General features: G+C 38.5%; 1 protein-coding gene across 2 annotated transcripts in view; it reads left to right on the forward strand.

Moving 5' to 3' along the window:
- CDADC1 (cytidine and dCMP deaminase domain containing 1) overlaps positions 1–25790 on the forward strand; it is a 46213-nt gene that overhangs the window by 12017 nt on the left and 8406 nt on the right. For both annotated transcript variants that reach the window (XM_080798107.1, XM_080798106.1), the window contains 5 exons: positions 6082–6259; positions 13288–13857; positions 19076–19125; positions 23010–23179; positions 24803–24992. In XM_080798107.1, the coding sequence (XP_080654233.1) occupies positions 6082–6259; positions 13288–13857; positions 19076–19125; positions 23010–23179; positions 24803–24992 (1158 nt within the window). The remainder of the gene's footprint in view (positions 1–6081; positions 6260–13287; positions 13858–19075; positions 19126–23009; positions 23180–24802; positions 24993–25790) is intronic.

Here is a 25790-nt window from a genome sequence, read left to right on the forward strand (position 1 = left end):
ATTAGATATGTTAAAAAAAAGTGCAACTGAGTAAACTTAAAGATCTAATTGCTTTATTCAATAATTCATGAATCAGGCAGCATCCCCTCTAGTAAATAGAGAGGAGCTCTTCATCATTGCAAAAAGGGGAGGCTTCTACAGGCAGACCAGGCAGGAAAAAGGAGTGTCTAGCAAAAAGTGGATAGTTTCAGGCAGGGTTACCTTCCTTTGGGGGACTGCAAGGGTTTATCAGGTGGATTTCCTCACTAGCTGGCTAGGAAATTCAGTCTGACTGGTTAAGGTTATATTCCTGGGAGCGGCCAAAGCCTCAGTTAGGTGAGGCATTAAGTCTCAGTCTGATGGTGTGGGCTTAGCATGAGTGACTCCATTTGGGGCCTACTATTGGTTGCTGAGACCCCTCCACCTGAGAGATGTGATCAAAACTTAAGGCATTAGTGCCATCCCTGGCTGTTGCTCTGAAATTCTTAAAGAGTTTTTGTTGATCCTCTGTGGTGGTATTCACAGGACATGAGTTTTAGTTTTGTTTTCGCTGGGTTTTTTTTGTGTGTTTTTTTTTTGGCTGAATCTTTGTGGTATTCACAGACCATGACTTCAGGTTCACATTTTTAAAGGCAGTCTGCTCTTCGTTCCTTTTCTGATGTTCCAATCTTAGGTAAATGATTTGTTTGGTGGTTAGTGGCTGCAAACACACATTTAAAGCTGTATTTGAGAGAATACAACAAACCAGAGAGACCACTATGATTATTACAAGCAGGGTAGTCCCCAATATCTAGAGTGTGTTTGGAGCTGCAGTCCCCAACACCCAAACCAGTCAAAATTAAATAAGTTAAAGGAAGAGCCTGCTGAAGGAGTCACTTTCTTAAGCCAGGTGGCTTGTTCGGTGGTTTCACAGCTGAGTTTCAGCTTTCCCACAGCATTAATCCATGTGCAGCAAGTGGTGTTGGTCACAGTACAGACAGCTCCTTGTTCAGTAAAAAATAATCAAGGACCATCCCATTACCAAGAACAGCTTTGGTCAGAGGGCCTGAGGATTTTGTTGGGCAGCTGTTTTTTAAAACAGCAGATTCTGTAATACTTTAAAGAGTTAAGGAGAATTTCCTGATCATAGCCTCATTTATACTCACTTCTAACCAGGGAAGGGAGTTAATTTTTAATCGTGTATGCCTCCTGTAATTCCTTTTTGAGTCTTTGGCTCAGAACTGGAAAGGTGACAGCCATGGAACCAGTACAATTTAAGGGGCTTAGACTGTACAGGCAGTTTTTACTCTGGTTGCTCTTGCCTTGTGTCCCTTTCTTTGTACAGAGCTTGGATGCACGTTTTCCCGGGCTTGGGGTTGTTAACAAGAGACAGGGTTTGTTCCAGAGAAACAGGCATTGGAAATCAGGGAGAAGTTTGTGACAGGCAGAACTGCAGAATCACCAGCATCAGGGCAAGTCCAACAGTCATTTGGAAGTTGCATTAACAATGACCTGAGAGACAAGGCCAAAGCAAGGCAAAATGTGGACAAAATCATAAGGATCTTCATGCTGTTAAGAATTAGGAAAAAGGATGGTCAGAGAGGGAAAGAGGAATGGAAAGAAATGTTCTTGATCCCACATTTTGGGAGAGAAAGCAGTGGAGAAGACATTTAACATTTATATTTGTCCATGACAAGCAATTTTATGAAAGCTGTGAACTAAATTCTGGGCAAGGGAGCTTCTGTAGCAGTTTGTATTTATAATAAACCTCTACCCCCTCCCCTTTTTTTCTTTAGTCTTGGGAATTGGGGATGGTTTAGATTAGAGTTTCTGGGGAAGATCCGGTAAAACATGTACATCTCAAAGGCACAGGGAAAGAATGTTAACTTCCTCCAAAACTACTTATAAGCCTTTTGAGATAAATATGGGAGGTTTGGGGATTGGTAAAAAGAATAGGTGGATTTTGAGTTGTTTCTAGAGCTGCATTTCTGGTTTTGCAAAGATCTGTAAGATAAGAACAGTTGCTTTTAATTTCTCAAGGAATTGGGTTGTAACTTAAATGGCATCATAGGTTGGTCCCCCATCCAGCCACGTTATCTTGAATTTGCTTTTTTATATCAGGGAAAGTATTTCAACTCAAGATGGAAATCAAAAGATATCTGTATTACAGATTTAGAGCTCTTTGTCATTGTAATTTTTTAGTAAATCCATAAAAGCGTGAGAAGGTTTTTTCTTTTCCTCTGGGTTCATAATTTTTTATTTTAGCTTAGGGGAGAATGCCTAAGAAAAACTCTGATCAGGCTTTGAATATCAACTTTTAATCTGGCCAACTTCTGACCACAGGACAAGCTACTTAAAAAAACTACTTTTAAATATCGTATCAATTTTCAGCTGAGACAAACAGTAAATATTCCTGACAGTATTAAATAACCCCCCGGACTCAATGGCGTCCACAGAGAGGGCTCAAAAGATTTTTTTTTTTCCCTCTCTCTCTCTCTCTCTCTCTTTTTTTTTTTTTTTTAAATTTTTTATTTATTTTCAGCGTAACAGTATTCATTGTTTTTTCACCACACCCAGTGCTCCATGCAATCTGTGCCCTCCCTAATACCCACCACCTGGTTCCCCCACCCTTCCACCCCGCCCCTTCAAAACCCTCAGGTTGTTTTTCAGAGTCCATAGTCTCTCATGGTTCACCTCCCCTTCCAATTTCCCTCAACTCCCTTCTCCTCTCCATCTCCCCTTGTCCTCTATATTATTTGTTATGCTCCACCAATAAGTGAAACCATATGATACTTGACTTTCTCTGTTTGACTTATTTCACTCAGCATAATCTCTTCCAGTCCTGTCCATGTTGCTACAAAAGTTGGGTATTCGTCCTTTCTGATGGAGGCATAATACTCCATAGTGTATATGGACCACATCTTCCTTATCCATTCATCCGTTGAAGGGCATCTTGGTTCTTTCCACAGTTTGGCGACCGTGGCCATTGCTGCTATAAACATTGGGGTACAGATGGCCCTTCTTTTCACTACATCTGTATCTTTGGGGTAAATACCCAGCAGTGCAATTGCAGGGTCATAGGGAAGATCTATTTTTAATTTCCTGAGGAATCTCCACACTGTTCTCCAAAGTGGCTGCACCAGTTTGCATTCCCACCAACAGTGTAAGAGGGTTCCCCTTTCTCCACATCCTCTCCAACACACGTTGTTTCCTGTCTTGCTAATTTTGGCCATTCTAACTGGTGTAAGGTGGTATCTCAATGTGGTTTTGATTTGAATCTCCCTGATGGCTAGTGATGATGAACATTTTTTCATGTGTCTGGTAGCCATTTGTATGTCTTCCTTGGAGAAGTGTCTGTTCATATCCTCTGCCCATTTTTTAATATGATTATCTGTTTTGTGTGTGTTGAGTTTGAGGAGTTCTTTATAGATCCTGGATATCAACCTTTTATCTGTACTGTCATTTGCAAATATCTTCTCCCATTCCGTGGGTTGCCTCTTTGTTTTGATGACTGTTTCTTTTGCTGTGCAGAAGCTTTTTATCTTGATGAAGTCCCAGAAGTTCATCTTTGCCTTTGTTTCCTTCGCCTTTGGAGACATATCTTGAAAGAAGTTGCTGTGGCTGATATCAAAGAGGTTACTCCCTATGTTCTCCTCGAGGATTCTGATGGATTCCTGTCTCACGTTGAGGTCTTTTATCCATTTTGAGTTTATCTTTGTGTACGGTGTAAGAGAATGGTCAAGTTTCATTTTTCTCTCTCTCTCTCTTTATCGGTTACTGTAAACAGAGATCCAGGAGAGCTGACTCTGGTAAGAGTTCTCACCCTTAGCCAGCTTTGGCCAGTTTTTCCTAGGATCCCATCAGCAGACTTCTAGTGAGGTGTAAAGTCGGTGTAGCTTTGGTATCTATCAAAATTTGTCAAGGTTTTCGAATCATTTTCATTTCATTTTCCCTTGGCTGTTTAAGGGAATAAGGTAGCAATTTACCTGACACTTCCTCGGAGCCCTGTCAACCCTCCTTCAAGGCTAGCTCTGGGGGTCTCTATAAGGCTACCAATTTGGTGGATTTTTGTTTATGGTCTTGTAGCCTCCTGAAGAGTGGAAAGAAGATTGAGGCAGAGGATTACTAGAATGAATACTCAATTAAAGGAGAATAGAGGGTAACAGTAGGAGTTACCTGATTCTTAGAGTTCTGTTATATATACCTCTTGTGTCTTTAATTTTTCACAAGTGATTTGCAACAAATCTTTTAGTGAAGGTATTTTGGAATTTTGAAGCCTTTTGGAGCCTTCTGCATGCCGGTTAAAACAGGTATATACCACTGTGTTTTGATTTGGGAACCCTTTCTTCTTGAATGATCTTATCTAACCGGACCATTCCTCACCATGTCCATCGCATTCTAGACTGTTAGTTATCTGAGGGCTTCTAGCAGTTTGGTAGGGCCCTAGCCAGAAACGGAGTTTAACCCATATTTTCTGTCCAGCGGTAGCTAGTGGTAAAGGAGGTACAGCCTACATTTCTGTCTGGCCATATTTTGGGGTCCCCAACCTGATGGTTGTTACCAAGCCAACTTCTTAGGATACAAAAAAGCTTAGGGAGATTTTGTCATTTTGTAGATACTTCTAGCTTCCAGGATTATAATTTTTAGACTTAAAATAAGTAAGTGTGCCAGAAGGTGGTATGCTTTGGAATTTAAGGATCTCTCTCTCTCTCTCTCTCTTTTTTCAATTTTATTTATTCTAGAGAGAAAGAAAGAGCGGGGGGAGGAGCAGAGAGAGAGGGACAAGCAGACTCCACACTCAGCACGGACCCTGATACAGGGCTCAATCTCAGGACCCTAAGATCATGACCTGAGCTGAAACCAAGAGTCGGATGATCAACCGACTGAGCCACCCAGGCACTCCTCTATCTATCTGTCTATCTATCTATCTATCTATCTATTTGTTTTTAAGCTAAGTGGGTCTCTCAGAGCCAAACTAATAGCTAAGAGGGACATGCTGCTGCACCGGGGTTGGGAGTTTTGTGGTGTTTTACCCTATACCTAATTGCATCAAAATTTTCTTGAGGTTGGTGAGTGACCTAGTGTCATTCTAACCCATTCTATGACCAGTTTATCCTAACACAGGATTCTTAGAGTTCAGTGGCAATTGCTCTAATAGCTTTTAAGTGCTTAACCCATGTCCACCAATTTGGCAGCTTTTGTTCGATTAGCAGTAGTTTTTACCTACACAAAGTAAGACAGACATGCTCACCTTAACACACCAGCAGTAATCAAGAGATGTTACCTTAGCCTGGCCAAAAGAAGGCCTTGTGCACACCACTACCAATTATTAACATGCAGTCTGGGACTGGGAAAAGGACTGAACCAGCACCCCTCAATAAATAGGGACTATAGCCTGGGATTCCACACAATGGGGAGTTGTAGACTGAACCACCAGGAGTTCCCAATGTGGAATCTGGGGGCTAAGTCAAGGGGTGGGGACTCCAATCAAATGGGGGATTTTGGACTGGAAAACCAATCAGATTAAGAGCTCAGTGCAAAAACATTTAAGCCCAGAACGAAGAGAAACTCACCTATGGCCCTTAGATATGGCAAGAAGGACAGAGAGTATCGTGCTTGTGTTTCTTGTTGTCCCTGAAGCCATCAGGAATTTTCCTTTGTATCCATATGCTCCCACCAAATCTGTTAAAAACCAGAGTTCAACTGACTAAACTTAAAGATCTAATTGCTTTATTCAACGATTCTTGAATCATACAGCATCCTGTCTAGTAAATAGGGAGGGGCTCTTCATCACTGCAAAAAGGGGAGGCTTCTGTAGGCCTCTACAGACTTCTACAGACAGGGCAGGAAAAGGAAGTGTCTAGCAAAAAGTGGATTGTTTCAGGCAGAGTTACATTCCTTCGGGGGACTGCAGGAGTTTATCAGGCGGATTTCCTCACTAGCTGACCCGGAAATTTCAGTCTGACTGGTTAAGGTTATATTCCTGGGAGAGGCCAAAACTGCAGCTAGGTATTAAATCTCAGTCCAATGATGTGGACTTAGCGCGACTGACTCCATTTGGGGCCTGTTTCTTTTTTAATAGATGTTATCACTAATACAATATTATTTTGTATTTTAATGTAGGTGAAGAGAACTGGTCTTGTGGTGGTGAAAAACACGAAAATTGTTGGTCTCCACTGTTCTAGTGAAGATTTACATGCTGGAAAAATTGCTCTTATAAAACATGGGTCAAGGCTGAAAAACTGTGATCTTTATTTTTCCAGAAAACCTTGTTCTGCTTGTTTGAAAATGATTGTAAATGGTAAGTGTAGATAAGGCTTGGTTGGGGATTAATAGTATTTATCTAAGAATAACCAAGATAAATTGCCTAAACACCACTATCATTTAGAAATATGAATACATATTAGAATATAGTTTGATATTAAGAAAAGTCAAAAAACACAGATTCTGGTCTCAGCCCTGTCACTGTTTAGATGAGCCTTTGTGGGGCGCCTGGGTGGCTCAGTGGGTTAAAGCCTCTGCCTTCGGCTCAGGTCATGATCCCAGAGTCCTGGGATCGAGGCCCGCATCGGGCTCTCTGCTCCGCAGGGAGCCTGCTTCCCTTCCTCCTTCTCTCCCTGCCTCTGCCTACTTGTAATCTCTGTCTGTCAAATAAATAAATAAAATCTTAAAAAAAAAAAATAGATGAGCCTTTGTGTATTAGTAGACTAATGCTAGCTACTATAACAAACACTGAAATTTCAGTGGCTTAATATACTAGACCTTTATCACCCATGTAATAGTCCAACACAGGTGTTGCTGAACAGCAGGCGGTTTTTCTCCATGTGGCTGTTTCATGGGTGTAGGCATCTTCTGTGTTTTGCTACTGTTGTCTTCTAGAGCCTTGAGTCCTCTGCATCCAGAGGTAGACTGAGACAGAGAATAGAGAAGGCACACTGCTCCTAAAAACTAAAAATGCTGGCCTGGAAGTCACTTGCATCATTTCTGTTCCCATCCACTGTGGGCTCTGTAGCTCCTAGCTGAGCAACTGTCTCCCAGGGACTGCTCTGTACTTCAGACGGAGAAGCACAAATTATTAATGTTTAACTATCCATTTAATTTTATCCATAAAATTATTAATGTTTAACTATCTGCTACACCAGGCTGCTCACTAAAGCTATGCTTATGATTCTGTTTTGTACCCAGGTAAGTATGCATACCATTCTCCCATTTTAAAAATATTACATCTTTTACATAGGCACTATGATGTTGTGACTTAGAATATGAGTTATATATTTGGTCTTCATCCCATTCCTGGTACAAAGCAAATAAAACCCTTGGAACTTCCTGGGTGATGAGGGTGATAGAGGTGTCTTTTGTTATTCTTAACAAGCCCCCTTCAGCCACACTTGAATTTGTTAGTGAAGGGACTTTTGGGAAGCCCCATAAATGAGGGCCCACTTGTCAGCAGAACCAACCAGGTAATTAAGGGGTTGGCGCTTTCAATCTCACTTCTCAGACCTCTGGGGTTTGAGTTCAGTTACCAATGGCCAATAATTTAATCGATCATGCCAATGTAATGAGGCCTCCTCCTCCAAAAAGAGGAGGTTTGGAGAGCTTCTGGAGAAGAAAAGGCTTATATAGTTTTTTGTTTGTTTAAAGATTTTATTTATTTGTTTGACAGAGAGCATAAGCAGGGGGAGTGGCAGACAAAGGGAAAGGGAGAAGCAAGCGCCCCACTGAGCAAGGAGCAGATGTGGGGGTCAATCCCAGAACCCTGGGACCATGACCTGAGTTGAAGGCAGATGCTTAACCAACTGAGCCACCCAGGCATCCCAAACAAGGCTTAAACTTTTTTTTTTTTTTTAAGATTTTATTTATTTATTTGACAGAGAGAGAGAGATCAAGTAGGCAGAGAGGCAGGCAGAGAGAGAGGGGGAAGCTCCACTGAGCAGGGAGCCCAACGCGGGACTCGATCCCAGGACCCTGGGACCATGACCTGAGCCGAAGGCAGAGGCTTAACCCACTGAGCCACCCATGCGCCCCAAGGCTTAAACAGTTTTAATCTGTTCCCTCAATTTGCTGCTTGGGTTATTTGTTACAACTTAATGTAACACATCATCTAGTACCAAATGAGTGATAAAGGCTGTTAAGTGATATATGAATTGAGAAGTGAAATAGTGATCTATACAGGTTGTCATGTAATGAAAGGCTGGGGCTTAAGCTGGATCTTGATGGGTCAGATAGAGAGGAAGAAGAACGCATTCCATGGGAGCAGCACATGCGGGGTCATTGGTTTGTGAGAAGCAAGGTTCTGGGGTCAGTGTTCATAATGGAGAAATACTCTTGGAAAGAATAGTGGCAGACAGATGATAATGACAGGGTGGGACTCAAAGTGGAGAACTTTGAAAAACTGTATGGCCTTTGAGCTTTATCCTGTAGAACAGAGTACCTAAGCTTATTTTGAAGAAGGCAATTTTTATTTACATGAAAGTTTTAAAGAGTAGTGATCAGATAGATCCAGGGTAAAGACAGTGCCGTTGACCTACAAGTGAGGCACTTCCAGGAGAAGTGGTCATGTGGCTAGAACCTGCTGCCTGCAGCAGGTATTTCAAGCAGGTAGAGCCCAGATACTGCTGGATTCTATAGTCTTTCCCCTGCCATTATGAATAGAGAAGATAGGTATGAGAGTGGTGGGGACATTGTTTTTTCTTTTTCTTTTACCAATTAATTGTGCAGACTGTATATTCATTTCATCACTTGTGTTAATTGACCTATAAATCTTAATATAGATAATATGGAGCTAAAGCTTTTTGAGCAGGTTTTAACATGATTAAATTTACTATCACTTTTTAATTTTTTGTTATTGAATTAGAACATGGAAAGATAAGAGGTTAAGAGCTTGATATTAGGCAGGGTATAAAATAGGGTTGAGATGGCACTGATAATAGAAAAAGGCACTGATAATAGAAAAAGAATGTGAGTGTGTTGATTGATCTCTTCTAGAGCAAGGGAGAAAAATGAATAAAACATAGTTGTGTTTTGTGCTGAGCTTTTATTGACAATTATTTATTATTTATATGGCAATCATTAGATTAGTGTTCTAAAGCACAGTGGTTCTCAAAGTGCGGTCTGTGGATTCCTGATGGTCCACAAGATCATACTATTTTCTTAATAACACTACATTTATACAAATAGTACCAAAATGATGGTGAGTAAACTACTATTGCTGTAGTATGAATCAAGGTAGTAGTAGTCCTTGTACTCTTTTTTTTTTTTAAGATTTTATTTATTTATTTGACAGAGAGAGATCACAAGTAGACAGAGAGGGAAGCAGGCTCCCTGCTGAGCAGAGAGCCCGATGCGGGACTCGATCCCAGGACCCTGAGATCATGACCCGAGCCGAAGGCAGCGGCTTAACCCACTGAGCCACCCAGGCACCCCAGTCCTTGTACTCTTTATGGCCATGAACTTGGAGTTTAAAAAGAGGGTTTCATGTAAAAATGTCCTTGATAAAACAGTAAAAATTATTAATTTTAATAAATCCCAACCCTTAGTACACATCTTTTTACTATTCTGTGTTGAAAAAATAGGAGGTGGACCTAAAGCACTTTTGCTACAAACCTAATTAAGTATGAAGGTTGCCTTAAGGAAAAACATTTATGTGTGCAGTTGTTTGAGTTACTGTAACCAAACTAACATGGTTTCATGAGTTAGCTCCTTGGTGAGTTACAGATAGGAGTTGCACCAGGTAGAGTTGTCACTCTGAAAGGAAGGAAACTTTATTTGCAGCAAATAAGGAGATCACAGGGAATAACTTCCAAATCCATGACTCCCAGAGCTGGGTGAATGGGTACCTTTATTTAGGGTTAAGATGAATATTCAGAAAGGGGAGTTTTGTCTTCATATGCAAAGGCAGGCATAAGGTTGTACATTGGTTTTAAGAAAATTTATGTTATACATTATGTTAATGAGGGTTATCCTTCTCCTTGGGCAGAGATTTTAACATAATGAGGCAAAGGTAATCATCCGACAAGGGGAAGGGGCTAAGGGCATGTACCAGGATGGGGTCTTGGGCTCCTTATCTCTGTAAGGAATGTAGGGCCTTATTTATTTTGAAACCAGCACTGGGAGTTTTTACCACTGATTTATTGTGACTGATATGAGTAAGTTATTTCCAGATCTGATAGACACTGTTAGTTCTTGCATTCCCTTTGTTCCCTTAAAATCCTTTTGCACTTTGTTGTAACTCTGACATCTCTCTGGAAGTTCGGCAAGAACTCTGACACAGCTCTGGAGCTAGGGCGAGTAGAGCCCATAAGGAGGGCATAAATCAAGAACATAGCTGGGGGCCTGAAATGACTTCTCTTTCTTTTTCTGGGGACCCCGTAACTCTTTAGCCTTATGTTATAAACTGAATTATTCACTTTTTTTCATGGAACACTGCGAACAAACTATAATTTTTAAGACTTGGCTGTGTGGCAAATGTTCTCTCAGAAAGGAATGAAGTGAACCTATCACTCCCAAGAAAACTGACAGTATTTGTTGCCAGTGATAAAGTTTGAGTCTTCAAGTGAAAATTAGAATTTTGAAAAAGTTACATCCACCGTCATGAGCTTACAGCTTCCTAACATTTAAAGACTCTAATGATGTAATATTAATGATGGTCATGGTCATGCTAATGAACAGTACTTTGTCTTAATATTGTAAAGTCGGTAAACCAGTATTTTCCAAAAGACCAAAGTAGGATGCTACAAAATCATGCATGAGTGAGAGAGCCATTATAAGTGCACAGTAAACCAATGGACTTTAACGTAGTGTATGGAAAGTTTGTTGATATATTTCAGATTCCACACTGTAACTAACTTTTAAGAAATTACCCCTCACATTTTTATGTAGTGTCAAAGAGGAATATTCAGTTATCTGAAATGTGTGTTAAAATACTCCTTTTTCAACTATACATGTGTGTGGAGCTGAATACTTTTCATATACTTCAGTGAAAACAACCTATCACAGCAGATTGAAAGCAGGAGCAGATTTGAGAATCCAGCTGTCTTCTATTAAGCCAGATAATAAAGAGATTTGTAAACATTTAAAACAATGCCATTCTTCTCAACTAGTTTTCATTGCTGTTTTGGAAAATAGTTATTTTTTATTAAACTGTGTTATATTAATGTATAGTAGGTTCTCTATTGTTATTTTAATGAATTAAGTATTTTTTTGAAATTGTTTTAAGTTTCTAATATAATAAATATCAGTAGGTATACTCTATATAAACAGAGCTCTTTGGGGTCCTCATTAATTTTTAAGACTATAACAAGGTCTGAAACCAAAACATTTGGAAACCCCTGCTGTTGCATTTGCCAGTGGTATGTGAACATTTGTTCAAAGACTAGTCATCCCCTCTTCTCCTTAAATCAGGATTGCTAGAAGCAAACCAGATGCTTAGATGAAAGATTGACTATCACCACTGAATAGAAAATGGATTGTGAGAACTCCAACAGAGGGAAGATGAAATGCAGCCAGAGGAAGCATTCTGATACCAGCTCTGAGCCTTCAAAGCTGATTTATAACCTAAGCTACAGTAAGAGTCAGGATGAGCAGGGTGTAGATAGAAATGTGTGTTTGTTCAACTAAGACTTTTTAATTCATCTGTTACTTGGAATGCAGGACACTCTGTGGGCCATCTGTCTTTTCCCTTCTGGGCACAATCATAAAAACCTGTCCTAGCTGAAATTTCATGAGATACTAGCGAAGGGATCTCTTTGTAAAATACTAATCAGTTGATGAACATTTGAGTGCTTAACCCTGTGTAAGGGATCTCATTGTTTCCTCTCAAATACAAATATTTTTTTCGCCTGTTTGTTATCTAGTTTTGTTTTCTCTTTTGTAAATTGTCTGATCATATCATTTTGTCTGTCTTGAGGCCTTATTGTTCTCGTCAATTCATGTGTATTGTTAATGAATTACAGTTTTTTCTGTATATTAAAGATTACTAACCTTCTGTCACATTAATTGAAAAGAAATTGTTTTGTCTTTAATTTTATGGGCTTAAAAAAATTGATATTGCTCCCCACCCCCCAACACATTCATATAAACTGCTGCCCTCACAGTCTTTTGGCCATTTAGGTTTGTTCTATATGTTTACTATTTATTTATTTATTTGAGAGAGAGAGAGAATGAGCGGGGCAGGGGGAAGGAGAGTAGGAGTAAAGGGAGAGGGAGAAGGGGACTCCCTGCTAAGCAGGGAGCCCAACACAGGAGCTAGATCCCAGGACCCCAGGATTATGACCTGAGCCGAAGGTGACACTTAACTGACTGAGCCACCCAGACACCCCTATGTTTTTACTGTTTTAAACAGTGCTGCACTAGATACATACATGCATGATTTTTTTGTTTGTTTGTTTAGAATTTTTCTTTTTTTTTTTTTTTTTTTTTTTTAGAATAGCTTCCCAAAGGAAGAATTCCAAGCATAGGTACATTTTTAATGTATGGATGAATTGTTTATTTCAAATATAAAACTCTAAACAATATCAGTTGTCAGCTATGATCTTTCTAAAAGCAGCCATTTGATTACTTATAGGACTCCAGTATATAGTCCTGGCACTGGGCTTTGGGACCACACTGAGCAAAGCCTGTGACTCCACAAATATCTTCCATGAGCTTTGTTAGGGGTCAGCCATCTTTTCCCATAAAGGGCTATATAACAAATCTCTTAGGCTTTGCCAGCTATATGGTGTCTATACAGGTACTCAACTCCATTACTTCACTGTAGTGCAAAAGCAACTAGAGACTATGTCAATGAATGGGTGAGTCTGTGTTCCGGTAAAACTTCATAGACACTGAAATCTAAATTTCATAAAATGATCATTTGTTACAAAATACTATTCTTTTGATTTTTCCAACTATTTAAAACTATAAAATCTAGGGGCGCCTGGTGGCTCAGTGGGTTGGACCTCTGCCTTCGGCTCTGGTCACGATCTCAGGGTCCTGGGATCAAGTCCCACATCGGGCTCTCTGCTCAGCGGAGAGCCTGCTTCCTCCTCTCTCTCTCTGCCTGCCTCTCTGCCTACTTGTGATCTCTCTCTGTCAAATAAATAAAATCTTAAAAAAAAAAAAAACTATAAAATCTATTCTTAACCTGCAAGCTGGGGAAAAAACAGGCAGTGCGACAGATTTGGCCTCTGGGCCATAGTTTGCCAACCCTTAGGCTATATAATAGTTGACTTCGTAATAGACATTTATCATATTGGGACTGCTGGATCTACCACAATGATAAGGTGGATTTATTAAGAAAGTCCTTAATTTCAACATGTATCTGATAACTGCCTTTCATATTTTGTATTTCAGCTGGAGTTAACCGAATTTCATACTGGCCTGCTGATCCAGAAATAAGTTTGCTTACTGAGGATTCTAGTTCTGAAGATGCCAAGTTAGATGCCAAAGCGGTGGAAAGATTGAAGTCAAACAGTCGGGCCCATGTGTGTGTCTTACTTCAGCCTTTGGTGTGTTATATGGTGCAGTTTGTAGAGGAGACCTCTTACAAATGTGACTTTATTCAAAAAATTGCAAAAACATTGCCGGATGCTAACGTTGACTTTTATTCTGAATGTAAACAAGAAAGAATAAAAGAATATGAAATGTTATTTTTGGTTTCAAATGAAGAAATGCATAAGCAAATACTGATGACTATAGGCTTGGAGAACCTATGTGAAAATCCATACTTTAGCAATCTAAGACAAAACATGAAAGACCTTATCCTACTCTTGGCCACAGTAGCTTCCAGTGTGCCCAACTTTAAGCACTACGGATTTTATTGTGGTAATACCGAACAGATTAATGAAATTCACAATCAAAGTTTGCCACAAGAAATTGCAAGGCACTGCATGGTTCAGGCCAGGTTATTGGCATATCGAACTGGTGAGTTAAATGCTTAGTGCATAAATTGGGGCTGACTGATTGGGTTGTATTTGTCTCAGAAGTAAAATGGTATTCGTCTCATCTATTGTAGAGTTCATTTATTCTTAGACACTAAGGTCTTGCTGTTCATTATATGTGTAAAGTTAGTGATACCCTTGAGTAGGCAACTCTTAGAGCAGTTTTAGGATTCCTGTGGCCTTATTTTCAGTGCTACATTTATAAATCAGGGCCTGATTATCTAGACCCTTCCACTTCCTGCTTTTGTCATCTCATTGATCACTGAGCCCTCCACTAGAAATGGGACAAAAAAGAGAAAGGAGAGAGAATTAAAATCATTAATTTTAGTTGACTCGTCAATATTTTGTATGTATTCGGCATTTAATAAAAACTTCAAAAATCTTTATAACAAAAATATGAATTCGAAATAACTAATATCATTAAGTAAAGGAATATTAAATTCTTCCAGTTGCTGGTATCTCTTTAATCAGCAAGTTGAAAAATCAGATGTTTTTACTTCATTAAGTTGTCCATGAGTGTATATGTGAAAAAGGAAAATGTTACTTGGGAATTTTCGTTATTGTGATGAAAGATGGCATCTGTATTTCCAATTATAGAACAATGTTTTCACATCTTACCAGGCATACAATTTTTTGAAGTAAAATCATGATCACTTTTAAATGTAACTTTGAAAGCGGGGGGGAAAATATAGGCAGGAGGAGCAGTAGAGTAAGATTTGGTGAATGGAGGATATTTTTTAGCTTATCCCAAGAAAGAAGGAGAAGAAAGAAAATCATAAGAAAAGGTTCATACAAATGCCACTGGTCTGCAGTATATTCTAAACAAAGACCACAATCAAAGTACTTTGACTAGAATGGAGATTCTCAACTGACAGTGTATCAGAATCACCATTAAAACTTCTATTAAAAGTACAAATGCTTGAGTTCCAACCCAGACCTACTGAACTGAGTACGTAAGGATATGGCCTAGGCCTATGAATTTTTAAAGTTCTCCAAGGGATTCTGATCTTCAGCAGGGTTAATAATCACTCAATTTTTATTAAAGAATTTGGTTCTACTATAGGCACAAACTGTATGACTCCAAACAACTGTTGTGTAAAAGTCTGATTTAATGTCATTATGTTGTATTGTGGGCCATGCATTAGTGTTTTGGCCAAAAACCCAGCTTTATAAAGAATTTTTCTCTTAACCATTCTGGAAGAACAGAAATAAATGGGAATAGCTGTTACAGCCATAATTCACTAATTCCCCTTTGCTAATAAGAATTCAGCTGATTCCAGAGTGAGATGGGCATGCACTGTTCTTTTAATTGATCTCAATATCTCCTGCTTCTCATAGGAGAATCATACCATGTCTGAATCATGAATCATACCATGTATGAATATGAATACATATGAATATGAATATGAATATGTATGAATATGAATCATGAATATGAATCATACCATGTATGATTCCAGTGTTTGAAGATGTGGTTAAAAAGAAAAGATGTGGTAATGTATAGATACAAATTCGTCCCCATGTTCTTTATAAGATACTTATAAAGTATCTTATAAAATTATAATAAATTATAAAGTTATCCACTATTTCTGTGGATAATTATAAAGTTATCCACTATTTCTGTGAAGAGTTTTGTACATTACGTTGTGCTTTTGCACTTGATGGATAACTGAAAAGATTTTTCAAGGTTAAATTTTTTATTGTGCATGACTATTTGCCTAGAACCCAATCTTGACTAGGATGCAAGTCTCGGGGATGCAGTCCGCTCCGCTGTCAGCTCTTCTGGGGAAGAGAGCCATGTGTTCATCACCGTTTCCTTAGCACTGAAGCACAGTGTGTTGAATGGATAAAGGAAATCTTTTCATATCCAAATGTAGATGGTCCACAATCCCTTCTCCAAAATTCTTGGAGCCAGATGAAAAGGAGTCCAGAATTTTTCAGATTTTAGAAAGGTAATATGGTTACATGTATTGCACATGACACAGCACTCCAGGAGGGGCCTGAGGAAGTACATTGTAATCAAGCACATACATATGGAGTAAAATGTATGAATATTTGCACTAAATATTTGGTCAGGTGTGGCCACAAAAGAAGTACATCAGGCTGACCCAAAAAAAATTTGATATAAGGGATTGATAAGGAATTCTGGACTTGTATTTCTTCACTGATGATAAATTATAACAGTAACAATTTATTGAGCACCTTGAGTGTGTTAGGCACAGAGCCAGGAAATTAATATATGTATCTCATTGAACACTGAGGACAATCCAGCAAGGTAGATAACCCCATGATAGGGTGTGCTCCGGATAACCCAGACTTTTAATTTCACTCTGTTCAGTTTGCTTTGAATTTATTTCACTCTAAAAGTGAAGACACCATTTCTTTAATCCATTTCATCCAAAAATGTGCATGAGTAAAATGAATTCCAAAACCTCTAACAACAGAATTCTAAAAGTAACTAAGAAGTAGATGCTTAATTGCTTTCTGAATGCTGAATAAATAGGATCCCCAGAGAGATCATTAAAGGACATTTTGAGTTAGCAAAAAAGTGACAGTGTTCATTTAGACTCTAGAGGGGGACAAAAGAGAGGAGGGCATTGGCTCTTACCCATCTGGTTCAAGTGTGATTTTTTATCTTTTTTGGGTCCTCTTTTCCCTTAGACTAAGTGCTTTCCAAAGCTGAGGATCATGCCTTCCTCCTAAACCACGACATTGGTGATGAATGTAAGTTGGAGCCACGAAAGTTAACTGTTTCAATTATAACTTGGTGGTTCTCAGCTTGCAGTATGCCTATGAATCAGAGGGGATGCTCATGAAAAGTATGGGTTCCTGAGCCCTGCCTGGCTCCTTTGGAGAGGTTGCTTCAGATGTCCATGGGAGCTGGGAGGCCTCCCTTTTAACAAGCATCCAGAGATTCTGATGAAGTGGGCTATGGAACGCACTCGGACATACTCTGATGTGACCCCAGAATCAGGGGCTAAATAGCCACACCTGTGTTCCAGAGCCATGGGATAAAGAATTCTCTGACTTTCAGTGATCAGAGTCTCGGTAATTGGGTTCAGTGATTATAAGTTGACCTTTCCTTTGAAGGATGTACAGAGAAAACCTTGTGAATGATCAGATCATGGGGAGCAATTTCTGTAAAAATTACAGATGCAAAAAGATTCTTGAGAAATTATCTCATCTGTCATCCAGCCTTGGAGCTGTGGGAAATCTCCATCTAGCATGGGTGAAATTTATTCTGATCTTAAAAGGCATAGTAAAGAATATTCTGTTGGTGTAGCTAGATTTAGCTAGACAGTAGAGCTGCATACTGATGGAAAATCACATTTTCCCCCTCCTGACAATGTTTAGTCTGTCCCCCGACTGAAACAGAAAAAGTGGCTCCTGAGACTGGAAAAACATAACATGAAAAATACTTGTGTCAATGGTAGGAAAAATAGGCCCTTAACATGGAGAATTTCTATTTCAGTCTCTCATTTTTTTATTTCAGGTTTATACATATATTTAGGGTAATTTTGCTTAAAGATTTTGGTGCTTCAGGCAAATATAATATGTTTTTAGCTTCTGCCACTTGCCTTAGAAATGAGCGTAAAGCTATAATTGTATTCTTTCCCCCTCATGTTATATTCTGAAGGTCTTGGAAGGAACAAAATTTTGTTTAAGCCACAATCTCTTTCATGAAACTCCACTCTAGAACAAGCCTTCCCAATACCCTCCACTCCTCATTTCCTTCCTAGCACAGCAGAGCAAACAGGTGCTTCTGTGTTTGCCCCTTCCTGTCTCCCTCCCACGTTGGACTGTACATTTCATGAATTCAGGGACCCTCACCACTGTCTACTTGGGCAGTCAATAGAGAGGAATCTTTGTTAAGAAATTCTTAACATCAGAGGGAGGGGTAGGTTTCATCTGGAGGGCTACATTTTAGTCACTTGATTTCTTGGCCCGTTTTCTCATCTAGAAAAGGAAATAGCTGCTTTAACTGTAGGGTAAAAATGAGATGATGCATAAAAAGTGCTTCAGATAAATTGCACAGATGCTTTGTGATATAATTTTGAAAACCCGAGCTTACTTGAACTGAAGATGGGGAATTTCATTATGTTATCATAACTTCTAAAACTTAAGTTATTTATGAAGCAAACTCATTTTTAATGCCTGGGTAGGATAAAGTTATCACTGGGGGGATTAACTTTTAGGAAATTATAGGGTAAAACTATAGTTTCATTTACTCCTTACCAATATGAGTAAGTTCAGATGATTGGTACCATCTCTGTGTAAGTGTACCTACTTAACTACATCAGTCCCTTGTTAAGATTTTGATAAATACCATGTTTTTGTTATTAGTGTATAATTGTCTTAGAAATTTGAAACTTACCCTAGTACTAGTAGAAAAAGTCAATGCTCGATATGCAGAATTTCTATTTTGGTTTTTAAAGCTTTCTGTTTCAGATTAATGGTTTTAAGAAATAACAGCTTTATTTGTTGCAGATGTTTGGGTTCTGCAAGGAAATTATAATCTCGTGTTTATAACTTCTGGCACTTGATTCAGAAATGAGCATCATTCACTAAATTGCCATTCTTTTCCCCTTCAGGTAAACTCTGAAGGTCAGGAAAGGGTTTTATACACAAATATAAAACAAAAATTTGTTTTTGTTTGTATTAAAAGTTTGAACTCTTTCTTAGCAAGGACATTTCTGCAAAATGTATTTTCCATGGTTAGAGTGTTTAAAAAATGGTAGAAGACAGATTTGAGTGTTGTGAATTATTGTTACATTAAATCCATCAGTTCAGAAATTTCTTTTTAAATCAATTTCATCATCTGTTAGAAGTAGTCTTTTAGAAACTGACTTAGTGGAGAATCTATAAAATTACACTCTGTTCTGGCAGCTTTGAAGTAATCTGACTGTGGGCACTGCCATTTTAATGAGCTCTGCATATAGATCATGTGTGACTGGGTTGGTAGTGACCCTGCCTGGTTATTTAGTACTAGTTCCATATTCCATGCTTAAAAGTATTTATTTTAGTGGTAAATTTTTACTAAATAAATTTAGTAATAAAAATGTATTTCTATAATTAGTGAAGATGTCAAGGATTGTGGCTACATTATGAATTATGTTTCAACAATATGTATTATTTTTGGAAATGTGTTTCTGAAACTAACAAATTGATCTTTACTGAGTTAAATGTCATTTATCTTTCAGAGGATCATAAAACTGGAGTTGGAGCAGTCATCTGGGCAGAAGGAAAATCTGTAAGTATGAAAATAATTTCTTTCTTTAAGTTTTTATTTATTTAAGAAATCTCTGCACCCAATGTGGGGCTCAAACTCATGACCCAAAGAATAAGAGTTGTGTGCTCTTCTGACTGAGGCAGCCAGGCACCCCTGGAAATCATTCTTTAGACATTTAACCTTGATTTTGTTTAAACATAGTTCAATCTTAAGTGCATTACATTTTATTGACCCATTGGGGTTAATATTTTGTATGGGTGCTTTTACTAAATTCTATAAACAGTTGATATTCCAGGGTGCCTGGGTGGCTCAGTGGGTTAAAGCCTCTGCCTTTGGCTCAGGTCATGATCCCAGAGTCCTGGGATCAAGCCCCGCATCGGGCTCTCTGCTCAGTGGGGAGCCTGCTTCCTCCTCTCTCTCTGCCTGCCTCTCTGCCTACTTGTGATCTGTCTGTCAAATAAATAAATAAAATCTTAAAAAAAAAAGTTGATCATTCCCTCAACAATTGTCTGGATAGACCCGTTCATTTAGCAAACATTTATTAAACACCTCTGCAGGGTAGGCACTGTGCCACAGTAAACAGGAGCTAAAGACCACATTTTCTGCCCTTGCTGGCCTTAAATAGTTTATTAATGGAGACAGGAGAACAAAAACAGACTGGTATATAACTGTAATTATAACACGACACTGGGAGAGCATGGAGGAGCAATATCTCTGCTACTTGGAGAAATGAGTAGAATATTCTTGGAGGAGGTAAGGTGCTATTTATTAGTCTTGAAGAATGCGTAGGAAGACATCAGACAGAGTAAATTAGTATGACTGGGAGGATAACATGCAGAGGGAGAGGGTATGAGAGAGAATGTGGGAAAATTCAAGTGATTTGGTGTATAGTATGCACTCTACATGCTATACTATACTCTATAGTAGAGTAGCAAAACATTAGACCGGACCATGAAGAAATCTGTATGCCATGTAAAGAGTTTGGACTTTATCTTTTCAACAGTGGGATACTCTAGTGCTAACCAGTAGAAATAAAAGGCAAGTCGCACATATAATTTTAAATTTTCTAGGAGCCGCATTAAAAAAAAAAATAATAAAAACATGGGACGCCTGGGTGGCTCAATCAGTTAATCGTCTGTCTGCAGCTCAGGTCATGACCCCAGGATCCTGGGATCAAGTCTGCATTGGGCTCCTTGCTCAGCAGGGAGCCTGCTTCTCCCTCAACCTGCCCCCCCACCACTTGTTTTCTCTCTCTCTCTCTCTCTCTCTCTCTGGCAAATAAATAAATAAAAAATCTTTTAAAAATAATAAAAAATAAAAGAAACATGAATTTAATTTTAAGAATATATTTTATTTAATCAAATATCCAGAAATACTCTTTCAACATGTAATCAATATAAAAGCTATTAATAAAATATTCTGCATTTGGGGGGAGTAGTAACTCTCCACAATCCTATGTATAGTTTATACTTACAGTACATCTCAATTCAGAGTAACCACATGTGGCTAGTGGCTACTCTGTTGGACAGTACAATCCAAGAATATTTGAGATGGGAAAATGATTTGATCAGATTTATACTAAAAGGGGAAATGAAGTGGGGCTACACAGCAAATAAGGAGTTAATAAAGAGGAGGTGATGAGGACTTAGAGGTGTGGGGGTGGATTGGAAGGGCATGGAGTCAAGAGACACTTAGTAACCACAAGTCTGACTGAAAGAGAAGTAGGAAGCTGAGGCTTTATTCACTAGACTTAATACCAAGTAATTTGACTGTTTCCCTGGATATATCAAAAGCCCCGCAAGTTCAACCTAGCCAACAATCTAGTATCTTCCCTGCTAAGCTATTTCTTCATCAGTGGTCACCATCCTGTTCCCTGTTACTACACACGTATAATCAACTACCAAGTGCTATGAATTCCACCCTCAAAAGATCTTTTGACTCTACTTATCTCTACCCCAGCTATGACTACCTACCGGAATAGATTCCTCCACCAAAAACTCCCGTAGCATTCTGTGCAACGTTTTTGTTACACTCATCACAGTTGAAATTATGTGCACAATTTCTTATCTCCAGATTATAAGGTTCATGAGGGCAAGGATTCTGTGTCTTGTTTATAGCTGTATTCCTGACACTTATCACAGTGCCTGTCCTATGGTTGGAACTCTCATTTGTTTATATGAAAGCCCAGCAGCCTTTGGCTTAACATCTGGTTCTCAAGTGCTTGTAAGAATTTGTTTCCAGTCAAGCTATCTATAGTAGGCAGCATGGTAAAATGGAAAGACATGGGTTTGGAGTCTAGCAACTCGGGCTTGAATTCTGGCTGTGTTGCTAAGCATTGTGACCCTAGCTAAGTTTCATCTCTCTGGGCCTCAGTTTCCTTATCCATAAAATGGAAAAACTAATAGTATTACTGTCAAGGTTGTTGTGAGGATTGATTAAATTAAATAATACATATAAAACTCAGCATGATGTTTGACATGTAGCAAATGCTCAAGAATAATTTATTATTATTACTAGGGAGATAACATTTTATTTGTAAGCTTTTGTTGGCTCATCATAACAAAGACTTTTATGAAGAGGTCATACTGGGGTCCCTGGGTAGTTCAGTGAATTAAGCCTCTGCCTTCGGCTCAGGTCATGATCTCAGGGTCCTGGGATCGAGCCCCACACCGGGCTCTGCTTGGCGGGGAGTCTGCTTCTCCCTCTCCAACTCCCCCAGCTTGTGTTCCCTCTCTCTCTGCTTGGTAGGGAACCTGCTTTCCCCCCTCTCTCTGCCTGCCTCTGTGCCTACTTTGATCTCTCCCTCTCTGTCAAATAAATAAATAAAATCTTTTTTTTTTTTAAAGAGATCATAGTAATGAGTTTGTTGAAACTATTACATGAATAGTTAGAAGATATTGAAATTTACCAGGGTTTACAGCATATTCCAAATTATTATAAACACTTACGATTTGTACAGTATTCACTCTAGTAACTGATATACCATTCATATTATATGTAATAGGCCATTGACTATGAGAGATAAAAAAGAGCTGTTTAAATAAAAAATTCCATTATAAATACATATATATATAATATGCCTATAATATATATATAAACATACAATAGAGACTCAATAAATATGAATATTAAAGGAAAGTACATTGCAGGGGGGCATCTGGATGGCTCAGTCAGTTGGCTGTCAGCTCAGGTCATGGGGATCAAGCCCAGCATCTGGCTCCTTGCTCAACAGGCAGTCTGCTTCTCCCTCTCCCACTGTCCCTCCCCCTGCACGTGCTCTCTTTCTCTCTCTCAAATAAACAAAATCTTTTAAAAAGTTTTTAAAAGGGAAAGCACATTTTTTGTTTTTCAGCTGTATCACAATAGCATATTTTTAGTTCAATAATAGAAATTGTTCAAAATATTTTTAGAATTTCTAACTTTGTTAACTGGTAGAACAGCATATATGAAATTAACAATTATTTATTGAGGACCTGTTATATATGGGACACTCTAACAGGTGTACTTCAAGGCACAGAAAAGAGGCATAAAACATGGCTTCCGTTTTCCAGGATCTTGTAACCTATTTGGGGAGAGATGTCAGAATCAAGTGAAATAATTTGAATTAAACAAGTGTTTGATTAAACTAGTGTTTAATTCAAGGACTGTTTAATTTCAAGCTAGTGTTTAATCTCAAGGACTACCTTGAGATTGTATATCAGAAATGATCAGACTTCTTGAAATTTAGCTTTGACAAGACAATACTGCAGTAGAAGGATGTAAGATTGTGGGTTTTTTTGGGGGGGGGCCATAGAAAATGGAATTAGTTATATAAAATGTAATACCAGGCTTTAAAATACACTCTCAGTTGCCTTTTTTTAAAGAATGTTGACAACTCACCTTTGTTGGTTTGCTCACTATCACAGAGAAGTTGTGATGGAACAGGTGCGATGTACTTCATAGGATGCGGTTATAATGCTTTTCCTGTTGGATCCGAGTATGCTGACTTCCCACACATGGATGACAAACAGAAAGACAGAGAAATAAGGAAATTCAGATACATTGTACATGCGGAGCAGAATGCCTTGACATTTAGGTATGAAATTTGTTTGCATGTCTTTTTTTGAAAGCATAGCAAGGGCTTAAAAAAAAAAACAAATATGGCAAGGGTTAGTTGAAATTAGTTTTCCTTTAGCTTAATTTATTTCTTTTTTTTTTTAATCCTAAGAAATATTCTTTGCAGAAGTATAATTTTGGTTATATCTGCTGTTTGCTGCCTGACCTGACACCATTGTCAGAGGTCCTCCAGGCCTTTAAATTTGTTGAACGAGCCTATTTTTTTTCTTGTCTTCCTTGTCTCCAATATAAAACTGCTTGACGTTTGTTATTAGGGTCTTCCATATTTCCGAATTGTAAGATATCCTTTATTTCCTAAATCTAGAGCACATGTATCTATGAATATATAGATTTTATTCTGAACCAAATTGCTTTAACATGGTTTTTGTTGGAGTTGATAACTTGCATTATCACCCTTCAGATGTTAATCTAGATCATTTCCACAAACATTTCTCCACATTTACCATTCAGGGAGTGATCTTAGGGGATTCAAAACTGAGTAAGGGATGGCTTTTGTCCTTGAGGAGGTCATAATGCTCCTCAGTGTAAGACTTCGTTCAAGCTAAGATGATGGGTTTTCTGGCAAAGGCCAACACAAAGTCCTGTGGAAATTCAGGGACTGTGACAGATGGAGGGGCGTGAGAAGGGAAAGCTGCAAAGAGGAACTGGCATTTGAGCTGAGTTTTGAAAGTCTGGTAGTCACCAATGTGGCAATTGGAGATGCTTACTTGAAGGGAAGCCATTCTTGCTTCAGATGGCACCAGATGCTTCAAGACCATCTTGTAGGTATATTAAGTAGACAAGATGCATAAAATTCTGTTGCCCTGATCGAGACAAACAGAATGGGTCTGAACTAGGGAGATGGATCTGGAAGGCTGGCAGTGGTGTAAGACAGCTGACTGAGAGCAGTGGAAATCACAGAACCAGCAAATGCAGATGAGAGCATTCCTTAGTGCTAAACTACCCCAGCAAACAATTCTCTGTTCTTGTCCTTGGGCTCATCATTACAGATTGACTTGCTTCATTTGTATGGAGGCATGAATCTGTCAAAGCCAAATGTTTGTTAAAATGAAGCATCCTGTCTCAGGGAAGAGGTAAAGGAATTGTAACTCAAAGCAGATTTTATGTATTCATTTAGCAATTTAACAAGCACTTATTAAATATCCAGTAGGTACTAGGTAAGGGTCAGATCTTTTGGCTCCCATGATGGGCTAACGTCTAATCTCCCATGGTGAACTTGTAAGGAGGATGTTAGTTCTAGCCCCTAACCGTGGCATTACAGAGTTCTTAATGTAGATAGCACTGTTCTCTTTCAGAGTCTGTCTTTGCCCATTTTTATTTGTAATCTAAGACTGAACATCTTACTGATTGCTCAGAATAAATAAATGAATTTTAATTATAATTACTGTCATGTTCAGATTGTATATTAACATTTTGTGAGTTTATATATTTTGTAATTCACTAATTTGGCTAGAATAAAGTTTACTATTGTTTATAATATAAATCTGTTCTAAATTCAGCTCAATTTTAGTATTTAAGGATTTCTCTAAATATAACTCTCCTTTTGGAAGCTACATTTCTAATATTTATACATTTTTTGTAGGTGTCAAGAAATAAAACCGGAAGAAAGAAGTATGATTTTTGTCACAAAGTGCCCATGTGATGAGTGTGTACCTTTAATTAAAGGAGCAGGCATAAACCAGATCTATGCTGGAGATGTAGATGTTGGAAAAAAGAAGGCAGACATCTCTTACATGAGATTTGGGGAACTTGAGGGTGTTTGCAAATTTACAGTAAGTAGATAACACATTTTTTTTTCAAGTATGCTTTCTATTATATTGTCAGGTACCCTGCTGAATATTTTAAATTAGTGATTCCCACGCTTTTAAAGAGTTCCAACAAACTATTATTACTGAGTTTATTTTTTATGTGCAAGCACTCACCTTCTTACAAATGTTCAGCTTAAACTCTCTATCTTATGAATTAATAAGTTTCTAGAGAATTGCATAGTCTTGATCTTACAGATCTTAACTTAATGGTCCCTTTGGTGCCATCTGGTGGCTAACAAAAGAAAATCTCTGACCCACTTCTTCCCTTGACTTTCTGCGGTAGGTGGTCAATAGAGGTGAAAATAGTTTAGGATTTCCCAAGAGAGGGACTTACACACGGACACACACACACACACACACGTGCATGCACTCATAACACATGTTTCTCATGGGAAAGATCAGAAAAAGAGGGATTTAATATTTCAAAAAAAAGTACTGAAGTAGTTCATGGAAAACTTAGAACTTTCAACTGTTTCACTCTGTAGGTTTCTTTTAAAACTTCTTTTCAGAAACAATCTCAAACATACAGAAAAGTTACAGAATGTTACAAAGAACTTTATTTCCCCCAGAAACCTTTGAGAGTAGCTTGTTGACATGATATCCAGATCACTGTCAAATAGTTTATTATATATTTCCTCAACCAGTAGATTTTCCTACAAAACCATAATACAGCCACAAAACTCAGGAAATTGTCATTGATACATTACTGCCATTTCATCCACAGGTGCCAAAAGAAGTTCATCAGCCATCCCAGTGTTCTAT

This window comes from Martes martes, assembly GCF_963455335.1.
Source record: "Martes martes genome assembly, chromosome: 3".
NCBI lineage: Eukaryota > Metazoa > Chordata > Mammalia > Carnivora > Mustelidae > Martes > Martes martes.